Source organism: Musca autumnalis, unplaced genomic scaffold (genome assembly GCF_047663935.1).
Source record: "Musca autumnalis isolate F117 unplaced genomic scaffold, ASM4766393v1 scaffold_2, whole genome shotgun sequence".
Lineage (NCBI taxonomy): Eukaryota > Metazoa > Arthropoda > Insecta > Diptera > Muscidae > Musca > Musca autumnalis.
Window position 1 is genome coordinate 236,031,544 of NW_027411755.1, and position 15,886 is coordinate 236,047,429.

The following is a 15,886-nucleotide window of genomic DNA, read 5'->3' on the forward strand; positions in this document are numbered from 1 at the left end:
TATTGTGCAACTTTCAGGCTATTTTCTCAGGAAGTATGGACTTGCCCCTAAAGAAACTTGTACCGTCGTATGGGGGGCAGTGAATACAAGTTGCTAAAACAAAAATCAAACCGATTCGAGAGCAGGTCCTAAACTGAACTTATCCGAAATTTTGTGTGGGAGGTACCCGAAGGAGTGGACCGATTGAGTCCGTATTGGAACTTCATCTAAATCTGGTAGACATTTCACGAGTTGCATATTATGGACCAAATCGGTTACTTCCTTTAAGAGTTATCTTACCTACAAGTTTTCCGAACATTTTCGAACTTTTGTGGGGGAGGTACCGGAAGCAGTGGACCGATATAGCCCATCTTCGAACTTAAACTAAGTTTGGGCAAAATATTACGAAAGCCAAAATTTGAAGCGAATCGGTTCATCCCTTCGAGAGTTATCGTGCGCTCCAGCCAGCCAGACAGACAGACGGACGGACATTGCTCAATCGACTCCAAATTGTCTGTAACACATTTCGTCCAAACATACTTGGGGTCTAAAACCATTATTTGGATGAGGCACAGTTTGCCCGTATGAAAGTGTATATACCCTTCATAGCCTAAAGGCTGAGGGTATAAAAATGACCCAAAAAGGATTTTTCCCACATTTCAACTTTGTTCTGCAAAAAAGCAATACAATTGGGCTTGCTATTTCCACAATAAAATTGTTTTTAAATTTCACAAATGATGTTTGATTGTTTTTAAGAAGAAGAAGAGTTGCTAGTGCTTGCTAGAAGAAATTTGTCCAGCAAGAATTTGCACACTGTCAGTGGAAGAACTGTTAAAATGTCTCTCTCGAATTGCTCTCTTTTGCTGACTTTTTGCGTTAACAGACGACTTCCAGCAACAATTGGTAAAAATTTTGGGGTAACCAGACACACTTAATAACACATACATATGCGGACGGAATGGTGACAAATACGAGAGAATTGAAAGAACAAGACGACGTCAACAAAAACAATTGTAAAATAGCCAGAGGACTAAAATAACTTGAGACTAACCCCCTGTTTTTGTAAAAGTTTTTATTCTTCTCACACGAACTGTCAAATTTTGTAGATCGATTTACTCGCCTCAGCGCAAATGTAGAGCTCTGATTTTTAAAAGAGGATTTCTTAACTATATATGGAACGCGTCTGCGAAAAATTAGGTCCGTATGTCATCTGGGGGCTGAGCTATGGATGCCTAAATTATTACGAATATAGACGAACGAACAAAAAATAGTTACAAAAACAGGGGGTAAGTGACAATTTCATGACTATACAGTAGTTGTTGTTGTAAAACTAAATCGAATAAATAAATGTTCATATTAACGGAAATTCATCTAAATTAACTTAAATCCATCAGTTACTTTCGTAACAATACATTTCGGAGAGAGTTGTAAAGACATGGGCATAGAGTTGGGCTAACTTTTTGATAAGTGTGTGGAAAATTCAACCAATAACAAAGTAACTTACAATAATGGTTTTGAGACCAGTAGTGGGATTCTGTAACACATTTTTGCTGTTACCGACAAAAATCGGTAAAATTAAATCGCAAAATTATGACTAAAAACATAAAGAAAAATTGGCATCGCTGTTTGTATCGGTAGAGCCTACCGACTACTTTTTATTCATCGTTAACTTACCGAAAAATTTCGTTAATTATCGAAATTATAAGCATTTTAATTTTACCGACAATTTTCGATAACAGCAAACATGAGTTACAGAATCCCACTACAGGAGTAAATAATCTCAAAAGGCAACAAAACGACGAAAGAATAAACAATTTAATCCACAGTCCAAGATTCCCTCCAGTTTTCAATACGTGACAAGAAATAAGTACTCAGCCAAAAAATCGGTAATAAATTCTATTTACACCCAGTTTATGTATTTCGAAACGATAATGTGTGCGCATGAAACACACCCAAACTTTAGTTTTTGAAATATTATTGCCTTTGCTTTTGCTTCAAAACAAAAAACAAATTTGAAAAACACACTCAAATTTGGTAGTTTTTCTTGCGCATTCATTTTCTTATCGACATACATGAACAGGCCCTTAATATTTTTTTTTAATTAAAGAAACCTGTACTTGGGTTTTAATATATTTTATATTTCTTGAAAAGAAATATCATCATTTCTTTATTTCAGAATAAATTAAAAAAATAAATTTCAGAATAAATTATATAAATAAAAAAATTGCAAATTAAAAAAAACTGTTTTACAAATCTTCTTTATAATTAAATAAAAAAAACATTAATTTTGCTCTTATATAACAAGTAATATTACGGGAACGTGAGATTTCAGAAATGTCCAAAAATGTAGCTGAGTTGTCAAAATGGCATGCAGGTTTAAAGTACAATATTAGCGTCGATATTGCCTGCTGCATTAAAAAAATCAAATATTTCCGTCCGGAAAATTTTGCCAAACTGATAAGGCTTGTAAAGCTGATAAGAAAATATTTCATACTTTTTTTTTACATTTACTTACATATAATTTTTCCCGATGTCACGTGACACTTTATCACTAATACATATTTTTAATAATAGGCCTTCGTAATAAAATTGATTGATCTTGGAGCCTACATCATCACCAGAAAAATATTCAAGAGCCTCTTAAAAAATTTTTGACAGTGATAACAAGTTACAATTTAGATTACTTACCCATAAATATTTGCAAATGGATAGCAAATTTTCTTGTGGAAATTTCTATTCCCATGTATGGATATTAAATTTTGATGGTGATATTATTGTGTGGCATAATAAATAAGCCATTGACATTTACTCAATAAATTATTTATTTACTTTTTAATTTAACTCTTAAGATCAGAAAAAATATTCTGAACGTGGCCTTGAACTGCTAATACCTATATAATAAATATAAATAACATATACATACATGAGAGTACAAATAACAGTGTACGAAAATAAACGAAACGTTTGCAATGGATTTTTTTTTTGTTGAACCAGAGTGATTACATTAAATGTGCCTTGGATAGAAATTATCAGTCATGATTCGAATCTCATCACTATACCTTCTCCTTCCCTAAAGAAGTTAAGCAACCTCCAACTGTCGATGAAGAGACCTCTGTTTTGTTTTTTGATCATCTTCATCACCTCCTCTACGTCTGAGTCTGGAGGAGGCACCCATGTTGTGGCTACGATCCTTCGAGGCATCTCATCCACAGGAACCACGGCCAGTCTGCAGCCTTCCTAGAGTTCACCAGCGCCATCCATCGTCTGGATGAGGAAGTCCTTCAACTCCTTCCTGGCGTCTACCTCGTCCGAAGTGATGGTCTTCCTAAGAAGACGTTGCACCGTTAGCCAGTGTTTATCGCTGATCCTCCCATCCAGATCAGCTCTGTCGATGATCGCCACTCGGTGATCATCCGGTGCGATCATCTCGCCGGAACCCGCCGACATCGGTGTCCGTTCTACAGAAGGCTGAGGGGGTTTCAAACCTTGGTCGGCTTGGTTGGCCTTCCCCGATTCAGCACTCTCTACCTTCTTTTGAACGACCACCATTGCGAAAGACTCTATGTGGTTGTTCGACCGATGTTGCACCACCCTCTTAGCAACAGGGTGCGGATCCTAACCCTCTTAAGAGGAGGACCTAACCCTCTTAACGCATTTCTGCGCAGATGTCCTCGAATATCCTCTCTGCTTTGAGGTCGATGGGCCATCTTTCGAACCGGCCACATGGCTTTTCGCAATACCAGCCCTGTTCCTCACTCCATCCTTCATGCCACCAGAAGAGTGAGATCCATCAGTTACAGACGATTTTGCAATGGTCTGTTGACCAGTTCTTTGCACAATCGTCGCCCCTGATCCCTCTCCACCCTTCTTTTCCCCTGCAGTCGAGATAGGCGGTACCTTTAGCGGCTGCTTCGTTTGCGGCTGCGTCCTTCCCTGCGCCAGCTTCGTAACGGGACAATGATTCCGGAGCGTTTCGACGTGTAAGGGGCCGATGAGGTCGAGCTTCCTGGTCCTACCGCAGTCATCAAAGATGTCCGCAAAGGACTCGAGCAACTCGACAACATAGGTTTTGTTGATTTCCCTGTAAAGGATGCTTTTGTCACAGCCGTTGAGCTGGAAACTGCATCCTTTACAGGGGTCGGAATTCGGTCAATTGGAAAGTAGAGCTTCTCAATGTGAAGATATTTCCCTGAACTCCTCCTGAGTTACCTCAGTTGGGCTCCTGCCAATAAGTTTTGTGCAGTAAAAAACGGTGTTCCACCACCCTCTTAGCAACAGGATGCGGATCTTCAGAGTACCTAACCCTCTTAACGCATTCCTGCGCAGATGTCCTCGAATATCAGCTCTGCTTGGAGGTCGATGGGCCATCACTCGAACCAGCTACATGGCAGCTGATCGCTCTCCACCCTACTTTTCCCCTACAGTCGAGATAGGAGGTACCTTTAGCGGCTGCGTCCTTCCCTGCGCCAGCTTCGAAACGGGAGGATTCACACCAGTGATTCCCGAGATTTTCGACGTGTTAGGGGCCGATGATGTCGAGCTTCCTGGTCCTACCGCAGTCATCAAAGATGTCCGCCAAAGAATCGAGCAACTCGACAACATCGGTTTTGTTGATTTCCCTGTAAAGGGATGCTTTTGTCAGAGCCGTTGAGCTGGAAACTGCATCCTTTACAGGGGTCGGAATCCGGTCAATTGGAAGGAAGAGCTTCTCAATGTGAGGATATTTCCCTGAACTCCGCCTGAGTAACCTCAGCTGGGCTCCTGGCAATAAATTTTGTGCAGTAAAAAATGGCTCTGCGGTATTTATACCTGTCCTTCCGTAGCATGACCCGTTTTGTCTTGGCTTTTTGTCCACGGCATCTTGTCTGCACAAGAAAGAATTGTCGAATCCGAAACCGCAGTCATCAAAGATGTCCGCCAAAGAATCGAGCAACTCGACAACATCGGTTTTGTTGATTTCCCTGTAAAGGGATGCTTTTGTCACAGCCGTTGAGCTGGAAACTGCATCCTTTACAGGGGTCGGAATCCGGTCAATTGGAAGGAAGAGCTTCTCAATGTGAGGATATTTCCCTGAACTCCGCCTGAGTTACCTCAGCTGGGCTCCTGGCAATAAATTTTGTGCAGTAAAAAATGGGTCTGCGGTATTTATACCTGTCCTTCCGTAGCCTGACCCTTTTTGTCTTGGCTTTTTGTCCACGGCATCTTGTCTGCACAAGAAAGAATTGTCGAATCCGGCCGACGCTTCAACCCCTGGATCCTCGACCGTAAGTGGAGCTCTCCAGGGCACATGAAGGAACTTCTTTTTACGACTGAGATGGAATAATTGTAATGTCCATCTCATCGTCCTCCCAGCTCTCCCAGTCTCATGGATGGGGGCTCTCCTGACTCAGTCGGAGGGTCTCACTATCCCTCAGGAGATGGAGCAACTCCCTGCTCTGCTGGTGTATGGCGTCACTGACATCGTGTCGTCCCCGCCCAAGGATTGGGTCGTACTAGCACAAGATGCATCATTGTCCATTTTCGTTGCAGTGGTCGATAACGAGGGTAGATCGGAAGGGGGGGGTTTTTAAAGTTTTCATCCATAGAAAAAGAATTTATGGGGGAGCTGAGGACAATCATGGCGTAGCCCTCCACTACCATGAATAGGGCTGTACTACTCGCTGAGGCTCACAGTTATCATGCGAGGAGGCTCCGTTCAAATACAGTTGGTACCCTAACTGCAAACCTTGGAACACCGATGGGCACAAGGTCGCTTAACACCCCGGTGTTAGGCGATCTTCCTTGGGGTGGAAGATCAGAGACCTGGAATAACCTTTGGTCGTACACAGCTTCCTATAAGTCAGGAAAATGTACTTGGAAGCTGAACATGCATTAGAAGTACGTTGGCTAGACAAAGAGTAAAGATGCGCACTTAAGCCCTCACATCGCTTCAAGATTGTTATCTCCGGTGAGGGCATATATGTTCCTAATGGAATACGCTAATAAATATCAACATTGCAAACTTGAATCGCTACGATTCTTTCGTACTCTGGGAAATTCTGTGACCAGACATAAATAATTATGTTGATGTCTGGTTTCATAGTACACAAAAAAAAAATATTCTAAATTTACAATTTTATTCTAAATGAACTGATGATAAGAATGAAATCATCAAATTAGTTTTGACTGTGCCGAAATTAATTTTTCAAGAGAAATGGTTTAATTATACGCCAGCATTGTTTCGGTAGCTATAGGCGTCAGTTCAGGAACGTGCGTGAATACTTAATAACTTAATGGCTTTTTAGACAGTACATTGCAATAGAAATATAGTAGAATATTTATTTTTTTATATAAATTATAATCAATTGCAAATTAAACATACTTTTTATTTCTTAATTAATATAACCGAGGTTGCGCTTTAAGCTATTGCAACAGAGTATTGAAATTTTGTGTAGCCTTTGTCTTCTTTGGTGTTGATTGACATTTTTATTCTCTTTTGGATTCGTGAACTGATTATCGTTTATGTTCCTTCTAATGTTACAGCCCGCATTTCTGCCCTGTAAATTTATTGAAAAAATATCTGTTTTACAATACACTTACCCCACCTTAATATTCTATCAATATATGCAATCACTATACAACGTGTTGACCTTGAGATCACACTATGAATTTGAAATTATCAATAATTGGCAAAAACGCATGTGTACGTATATTATAGTTAGACGAATCCAGAAGGATTTTGACGTGATAAGCTTAGCACATTACCTCAACTGATTAAAAACAACCATTCTATGTCATATTAATACCAATCCAATAATAATCAATTTCTAATCAAAAATGTGAAACTGTTTTTTTTTTTCTTTCTGTCTGCAAAATTCCAATCAATAATTTCTTAATTTTTTTCAATAACTATTTTCAGTTCTAGAAGGAATTTCTTCACGTTATGACGGTTATAAAAGATATAAAACCGCTTGGTGGGTGTGGTGCTGGGAATTCTTCCAATTCGGCTGATTGTGGTAATACCTTGGCCATGAATTGTTGTTCGACTGCAGCAAGTTCCGAAATTTCCATTGATGAAAGTTCATTGCCCACACATAATCCTGCTGCTGTTGCCACAACCAAAGTTAATAATAATTTAACATACAACAACAAATATGATAATATTGAGAAAACATTCGCGCGCTGTCCCGAGATTGATATTGAATTTGAAAATATTCGCTATACGGTGAGGAAATTCTCATTTGCTGAAAAGAAATTTGGTGAGTAGCATTTTTTACTTTACAATAAATTTTAGAGAAGGCGAAGACACATAAGCAGCCTGTGTTCCTCGCTTTAGTCATTTCTGCAAAAAAGAATAAAACCGAAGTCTTAACCCAAATTAGATGCTGCTTATGTGCCTCCGCCTTTACATATATATTTCCTTTATTTATAAAAAAGTTGCAGAGTTTAAGATAAACTTATAAATTATATAAAAGTTCACTAGGAACATGGGGCTTCTACAAATTCTCTCCATTTTTGTCGATGGTTAGCTAGAATTTTTGCTTGGTTTCAGGGAAGATTGCAAGAGAGATATTCCTTCTTCACAACACGGATCCATGTATTTCGAAGCCTGCCATGATTTCGATGGCCTTGTGGTTTCCAATCTAGAGCTTGTCTTGGGATTTCACCAGGAGGTTTCCTCAAAATGTGGCCAATCCATGTCTATTTGCGTAAAGTTGCTCATTAGTTACCCAGTTAGGCCAAAAAATTGGAAGGATTTGTTTCAGGCATCTATTGTAAAAGGCTTGAATCTTCCTAAGAGAGACCTGTGTTGTACTCCAGGTACTGCAACCATACAAAAGGACAGATTTTACACAGCTATTGAAAATGTTGAGCTTTGTTTTTGTTGATATGTTGTTTGCTCTTCAGATTTTTTTGTAGAGAGTGGAAAGCTGTCCGGGCTTTGTTGATTCTGTCGCTAATATCGGCATTTGAACCTCCGTTTTTGCAGATTGTGCTTCCTAGGTAAGAGAAGCGGACGACCTCTTCGATGAGTTGCCCATGGAGCGATAACTGATCTGTGTTATTAGAACCGATCCGCATTAGTTTGGTTTTCTTCGCATTTATCTTCAGGCCAACATAATTCGCAATAGCTGACAGTCGCTCTAACTTTTGTGCGATATCGGAGAAGCGATGTGCAAAAAGGCAGATGTCGTCAGTGTAGTCGACGTCATGAAGAAAATCGTTTACGGACCAACGTGTTCCCAGTGCCTCGGTGTTGGTTTGTTGGACTACACAATCCAGTAGTAGGAGAAACAGTGTGGGCGAAAGGACACATCCTTGCTTTATCCCTGAGTGTAGTTCGAAGGAGAGCCTTTCTTCGCCTTTAAAACGTACTCTGGATTTCGCATCTGTATATAATTCGCGATATGAGAGAAGTCTCCCTTGTCCCTTATGGGATATTTGTGGAAAAGTTATATATATAATTCGCTAATGAGCCTTTTGGGTAGGCCATGGTGGAATAAGAAGGTGTTACATCAAATCACACCAAACGTCAAAATTGTTCACAATCACGCATTGCTGTGAATTGCTTGTTTACCTTCTATATGCGATTTTATTCACAATAATTCATTTTGACAACTAGTGTGATAATCAGCTGTTTTCCCGTTGTACCTGTATTATTGTTCCATGGGGTAGGCTAAAACAAATTTGAAAATTTACTGTAAATATTTCCAATTTAATACTTGTGTCATTTACATGCCACGATGACAATATTACTATACCAATCCGTAGAGATCTACTGATTAACCTAACTTAAGTCCCACATTCGTATGTTGCGTACGGCCCCCTATAAATAATTCACAACGATTATCAGATATTGAAGATTGTGTACACACTTTTTCATACGAGTAGGCTTTACACATTTTATTTTCTAAGGTCATTGTGCTCTGTTTTTTTTTTTTTTGTGATAAGATTGTAAAAATAGGTAATTGGAACAAGTTTAACTATAAACTTACGTAGCGTCGTAGGCCTTTTCAACATGAATTGTTGTTATGCTTAATACTTTCTGTGCGGACCTTTTAAATACGCATTGTCAGCAATCTAATCTTCATTTAAGATAATTGTGCGTTATGAATTGGCAAATGAGACTTAACGTATACATGTCGGTCAGGCAAATATTGGTCCCAAATATATTCAATTGGGTTAATATCGGGCGACTGGGGAGAAGTGTAAACTTGTTGTCTTGGCGCATAATACAAAAACCAGTCACGAAGAAGATGAGCAGAATGTTCCACTGTTGGTATTAGATTTTGGGGATCTAGGACAGTATTGGCTTTTCTTCAAACTTGTGTTCGACCGTCACTCCCAAAAATGTTCAAATTGATTACGTCTTAAATAAAAAGGGTAATAAACGTGTTGTCGTGGCGCATAATACAAAACCAGTCACGAACAAGATGGGTCGTATGTTTCACCACTTCCACTGCCCTGTTTCAATTTTGCCATTAGATTCAGGAGATTTAGGGTAGTATTGTGTTTTCCTCTACACTTTTCATCGACCTCACTTCCAAAAATGCTAAACCTGATCTCCCGTCCTCCCGCTTTATCGTCGGAGATATTCGTGGAAAATACAAAATGTCTTTTCAAATTTGACACTAATTACACGAGAATCAAAAGAGTTGGCACTTAACACTACCTGTAAAAGAATAGCACCATGTGGACAAACTTAAGTCGAAGTTCTCTGATATCAACAGTTCGGCTACGACAAAGCATCGCCATCTTACACGATTAGTTTTCGTTGTTTTTACATCTTCCCATGTAAGGTTATTTTGGGTTAGTTATTGGTTTATTGTTCGTAGCCAGGTGTTTTTTGGTCGACCTCGACATCGCGATCCTTGGGGAATCCATTGTAGCGACATTCTGGTGAATCAATCTCCATTTCCTACGTTTATTCTACTTTTGTATGGGTTAAAGTTGGGTGTCATTTCTGATTAAAGAAGGCAACATAGATCAAATTTTTTTTTATTCTTTTATCAGAAATGACGCCCAAAGAGAATAATAATACTGAAAATATGTAGCATCTGACAAAACGTATTTTTGTAGATAGACTTATATCATGGCTAGTCAGTGTTCTCTTATATTTAGAAAATGCGTTTTCGCTGCTTCAATTCGACATTTGATATCGCTTGACATATCCCACTGTTCGTTTATCTGTACTCCTAGATATTTATATGTTCTTACACTTTCTATTTGTGAGTTATTTATTATCATTGGTACATTCCTATCCACCTATTTTCTGCTGACAATCATATATTTTGTTTTTCTTATGTTGATTGTTAATCCATATTTTTCACTAGTCTTCATAAGTGCATCTACTAGTCGTTGTAATCCTGCTAAGCTGCTTGCCAGTAATGTGGTGTCATCAGCGTAGCGAATGTTATTGATGAGGGTATTGTTTATACTAATACCAATGTTTTTGGAAGCTATTGATTCTTGAAATATTTTTTCCGAATATAGATTAAACAGAAGTGGTGACAAAATACATCCTTGCCTTGTACCCTTTGAAATTGGGATATTGTTAGATAATTCACCATCCACTTTAATTTTTGATACTTGTTTCCAGTATAGATTTTGAATACATCTTTTATCGCATTCTTCTAGTCCAATATCGATTAAAATATCCATCAACTTATCGTGTTTTACGGTATCAAACGCCTTCTCGTAGTCCACAAAGCAAAGAAAGACGTATTTTTCAACTTCGCGGCATTTTTGTACTGGAACGTGAACTCCAAGCAATGCTTCTCGGGTACCCATGCCTTCTCTGAATCCAAATTGTGTGTTACCCATATGCATCTCGCATAATGGGTATATTTGTCTGTGTATTATTTTAAAAAAGATTTTTAGAGCATGGTTCATAAGGCTAATTAGTCTAAAATCACCGCACGAATTCGCATTGTTTTTTAGGTATGGTTACAAATGTCGATTCCAGCCAGTCTTGAGGTTAATGCCCTGTGGCGTAAATTTGATTGAATAAGCTCAATATTGGTTGTATATTTCTTCCTTCTATTAGTTTCAGTACTTCGGTGGGTATTTCATCAGTGCCCGATGCTTTTTTATCTTTCATGGTTTTTATTGTTGCTTTTAATTCTTCCTCTGTAATGGGTCTTATCGTTAAACCACTTTGATTTTCTGTATTTTGTAATTGTGTTCGACTTTCGTCCGTAAATAGAATATTTAATATTTTTTCCACAGTTTTTTCTTATCAGAAACTACGTAATGGGCTATATTGCTTTCATCATAGAGAAATGTGGAAGATCTTCTGGAATATATCCCGGATGCCTTTTTACATTTTTTATGGAGATTGAAATCGTCGTGGAGAATTTGTAATCTTTCAATTTCCTGGCATTGTTTTCTTATTTGTGCATGTTTGCAGCCCGAGTTGTGATTTTAATTTCCTGATTGATTTCCCAGTATTTTGTATTTGCTTCTTTCTTTGCGTAGAGCTCGTATTTCATCTGTCACCCATGATTTTTCTCTATTAGACGTTGTGGTGCCTAACATATTATTAGTTACGTTGTTGATGGATTCTTTAACATCATCCCATATATTTTCGCTATCTTCAGCGATGTTATTCAGTTCGGCGTTTAGTCGGGTAACTAACGTGGTCTATTTGGTTGCGAGTATTGCCGCTCGGTGATGTCCATGTGCATTTTTGAATCTCCTTAAGCGGGAGGATGGAGCTACCAATGACCAGCGGGAATGTTTGACACAGTTCTGTGCACCGCTCACCATTACTGTTTTTAACTCCCCATCCATACTTTCCTATTGTTGAGAGGAAGTTGGTATTGTCGCTCCCTATTTTTGCATTAAAGCGACCGATAAGAATTATGATGTCTCCTCTGCATATTTCATTGAATATGGGTGTTAATTGTGCGTAGAATTCATTTTTCAGAGTGTCTTCAGCATCTTCTGTGGGGACATAGCACTGTACTATGGTGACATGTTTTATACTGCTGTTGAATTGAGCCATTATCACGCGGTCAGATATTGGTTTCCATGTCACATTATGATTTCAACTTTGCTATCACGACCGCTATAAAGTAACATTTTTAAGAATTGTTCCGACATTGTAAATGATGTTCATGAAATAAAATCCACTAGGTCTTTTATACCTTTAGGCTAAAAAAACTAAAATACGTAATTGAATGCATTTTTTGGAGAATGTTGTCTAAAAATGAGTATAGAGATCACCAAAATAAAAAAACATTTTTTTAAAGAGTTATACTACTTGAAAGCCCCATGGTTTTTAACGAAAACATAACACTAATTTTACGGTGTATTTTAATGCAAAAACCAGAAGAAGAAAGGTTATGCGTGCTTAGTTTTGATTATCCATTTATTCGGAAATTTCTCATGGATTCCTGTTAAGTGGCCTTGTCGGTAATTGGAAAAATTTTGTTGGAGTTAATAATGTTGACCATAATATATATATATGCGGCAACAAATATAAATGCAAAAGTATGTGATGCATATCCAATACATCAAAATGTATTGCCTACTCTAATTTACTGTGAAGAAGATTTTGAGGCGGTACCAGGTTACAGAATGCCATGTACATTCAATGTAATGCATTTGTTCCACAACTTCGCAAAAGCATTAGCTAGTTCGACAATTCGCTGCTGCAATATATGAGCCAATGCGGAGAATATACAGCATTTTCTAACCACAAAATAAATGCATATATGCAACATATCATTATACTTTTTTACATTTTATTATGTCTGCCGATGCTCTAAAAACTTTCATAAATTTTTTAAACTTAAAATCAAAAAATTGCTCGGTGTATATAGACTTTATTCTTTGACTGTATGTATGTATATCATCACTTGTTTGTTCTCTCGCTGAACATTTGCCAATGTGAAGTCACCACAGTCATAAACCCATTTTAAATTGTTCATTGACTTATGGGTCATGTTGACTTTGGCATTGTTTTTATTTTTACTGCACGAGTATTTCTATGTGTGTAGTTTTATTATTTGTATTCTCATTTCTACCGATACCGTTGAATTGTTTGTTATTATTTTTCTTTTCTTCTTCTTATTCTTTACAGTGACAAAAGAAATTTTACATGGCATTAATGGTTCATTTCGTTCCGGTGAATTAACAGCAATTATGGGTCCCTCAGGATCGGGCAAAAGTACACTTTTAAATGTTATGACTGGATTTAGGTGAGTAGAGATGTCCAGACCTTATAAACAAATTAAGAATTATTAAGATTGCAAATAATTTTTGGCTCAACAACCTCGATTAATGGGATTAATAACACTTTTAGAGGACAATTAAATTCGAATATGCGCTATTTGAAAAGCATGCTGAGGTTAAAATCCCTATTTGGATTTTTCATTCCAATGGCGGGTTTCAATTTTATGATCTAAACTTAACCTGCCTAAATTTTATTTTGATCTTAGCAGTTTCTGTTAAGCCTTTACCTAATTAACTGCGTGTTGCGTGTGCGTTCAAAAATACAAAAACAAAATACATGTATTTCAAATTGAAAACAAAAACAAATACATGTATTTTGTTTTTGTATTTTTGAACGCACACGCAACACGCAGTTAATTAGGTAAAGGCTTTAAGAAAAAATAAATAAATTGCTCTACTTTCTCATTAATAGTTGTGGTAGTAGAGTTGTACAATCTAGTTCATTTGAAAGATCTAGTTCAATAGTTCAGCTCTTTTAACTGAACTAGTTCAGTATTCTAGTTCATAGGTTCAATCATTCGGATCATAATCGTTCAATCAAACACATACATACACCAAATAGAAACAGACAATAGAATAATATAACTTAACTACACCAGAACAAAAATATTACATTTACGGTTATATTACACCATATGCTTTTTTACATTTATGTTGTCACTTTGGGTATACTAATATACAGACCAGCTGATGTCATACGTGTTTTATTCTATTCATAAAGAAAGATAAAGTTAGAAAACACATCCTTCTTTTTATTTTTTTCTATCCAGAACAAGGCACATTCAATAACGGGAATATGTGGAATTTGTTTTGTTTTTGAAGAAATCTTCACTTTCGAACAGCTATTCACTGTACCTTGATCCAAAACGTAAACAAACTTATCACATTACGAAGGCATCACTTAACACTGACGACGGCGTAACTTTATGCATATGTGAACGACATGTTGAACTAGATTGTGTATTGTTCGTTCGTTGATCGTACGGTCGCCGACTGATTATAGTTCAGTGAACTATTGAACTATAACGAACTATATCGACTGATCTAGTTCATACGCTCTATTCAATGAATCGTTCAATTGAACTAGTTCGTTCATGAACTACACAACTCTAGTGGTAGGTCTACTACGATCATGCATTTAGAATATCGGAAGTTGTTCCATGTAATTTTTTTGCGATAAATTAGTTAAACAAATAGAAAAAACAACCATCCCTACAACGCAATTACAAGAATCAAACAGTGTACTCATTGAGTTGCGACATGTTTATTTTAACTATCGCTCGGTAACATCTGTTTGTTTTTTTTTCGTGTTTTTACAAAAGCAACACAAAAGCTATTTATTTTATTAGCAAAAAAAATAAAACCAACAAAAACACTCATGGGACAATTATTATTCGAACGAATTGTACGAACTTGAAAGTTATTATTTTTTTTAATAAGCAAAGATTAACTAAATTTTGTTGTTGCTAATGGTGTGTGTTTTTATTTTTCTTTCTTTTCGTTTCAAGAGTGCATTTTTTATTACTCATATTTGCGATTAGACACCACACTATTATTTCAATAATAATACTATTTTTTTTTTGCAATGGTGAAGACCATAAAATAACAATAAACTTGATCGAATTACTAATCATATTACACATTCACATTAACAGACGATTAACCCTCAAACAATGGAGAACAAATACAGAATGACAATAATAAAATTATTGTTATAATATTTCTTATTTAGAAGACATTTAACGAAATTAGTAATTTTATAGAAGAGAAGACTCATTGCAGCAGACTTGGCTTTAAACATTAAACCAGTGAAAGAAAAATATATGTACACAATAAAAAGTTTCAGGATTTAAGAAGAAATTAAAAAAGACCACGACCTAAAATAACATTAGAATTAATTACCAAGTTATAATACAAAAGTAAACGATCTGTGATACTAATTTTAAATTGTATGGATTGTTGGAGTATTCTTCTTGACAAAAATCTTCATGTCAAATATAGTTTATGCATTCAAGAAGGTGTTGTTTCTAGGCCCACCGCCTATGACAGGCTACATCAGACGAATCATATACTTAGCTGGAATAAAACACTGATTAACCAAACTCCCACAAGGCGAAACGAACATCAACAACCAGATCTTATGGCAATGGCCTTTGACACTCGAAATAGGAAGCGTATTGCGCAATGGAATGTACGAACTCTTCGTGAAACATCGAGGCTTGCACAGCTAGATCAGCAAATCGTATAAGATCAAAGTTTTAGGTATAAGCTAAAAAGATGGAGTAGAGGCTATGATCTTCCCACATAAAACGGCAGCTATGTGTTATACATTAGAAAAGAAAATAGTGGTGAAAGCGGAGGTAGGATCATAATGTCGAAGAATGCTACTAGGTCGTTTCAGACATGGAAACCAATACCTGACCCTGTGATAATGGCTCGATTCAAGAGCAACATAAGTCACGACACTATAGTATAAGGCTATGCACCCAAAGAAGATGCTGAAGACACTTTGAAAGATGAAATTTGGAGAGGAGACATCAAAATTCTCCTGGGTGAATTTAACGCAAAAATAGGAACTGACAGCATCAACATCTGCGCAGCAATGCAAAAACATGGATGTGGAGTTAAAAACAATAACGATAAGCGGTTCAAAAAACTGTGTCACACATTTCATTCATTGGCGGCTCCA

General features: G+C 37.1%; 1 protein-coding gene across 2 annotated transcripts in view; it reads left to right on the forward strand.

Moving 5' to 3' along the window:
* LOC141395364 (ATP-binding cassette sub-family G member 4) overlaps positions 1-15,886 on the forward strand; it is a 131,751-nt gene that overhangs the window by 44,351 nt on the left and 71,514 nt on the right. For both annotated transcript variants that reach the window (XM_073971054.1, XM_073971053.1), the window contains exons 2-3: positions 6,878-7,217; positions 13,046-13,163. In XM_073971054.1, coding sequence (XP_073827155.1) covers positions 6,902-7,217; positions 13,046-13,163 — 434 coding nt within the window. In that variant the 5' untranslated portion in view covers positions 6,878-6,901. The remainder of the gene's footprint in view (positions 1-6,877; positions 7,218-13,045; positions 13,164-15,886) is intronic.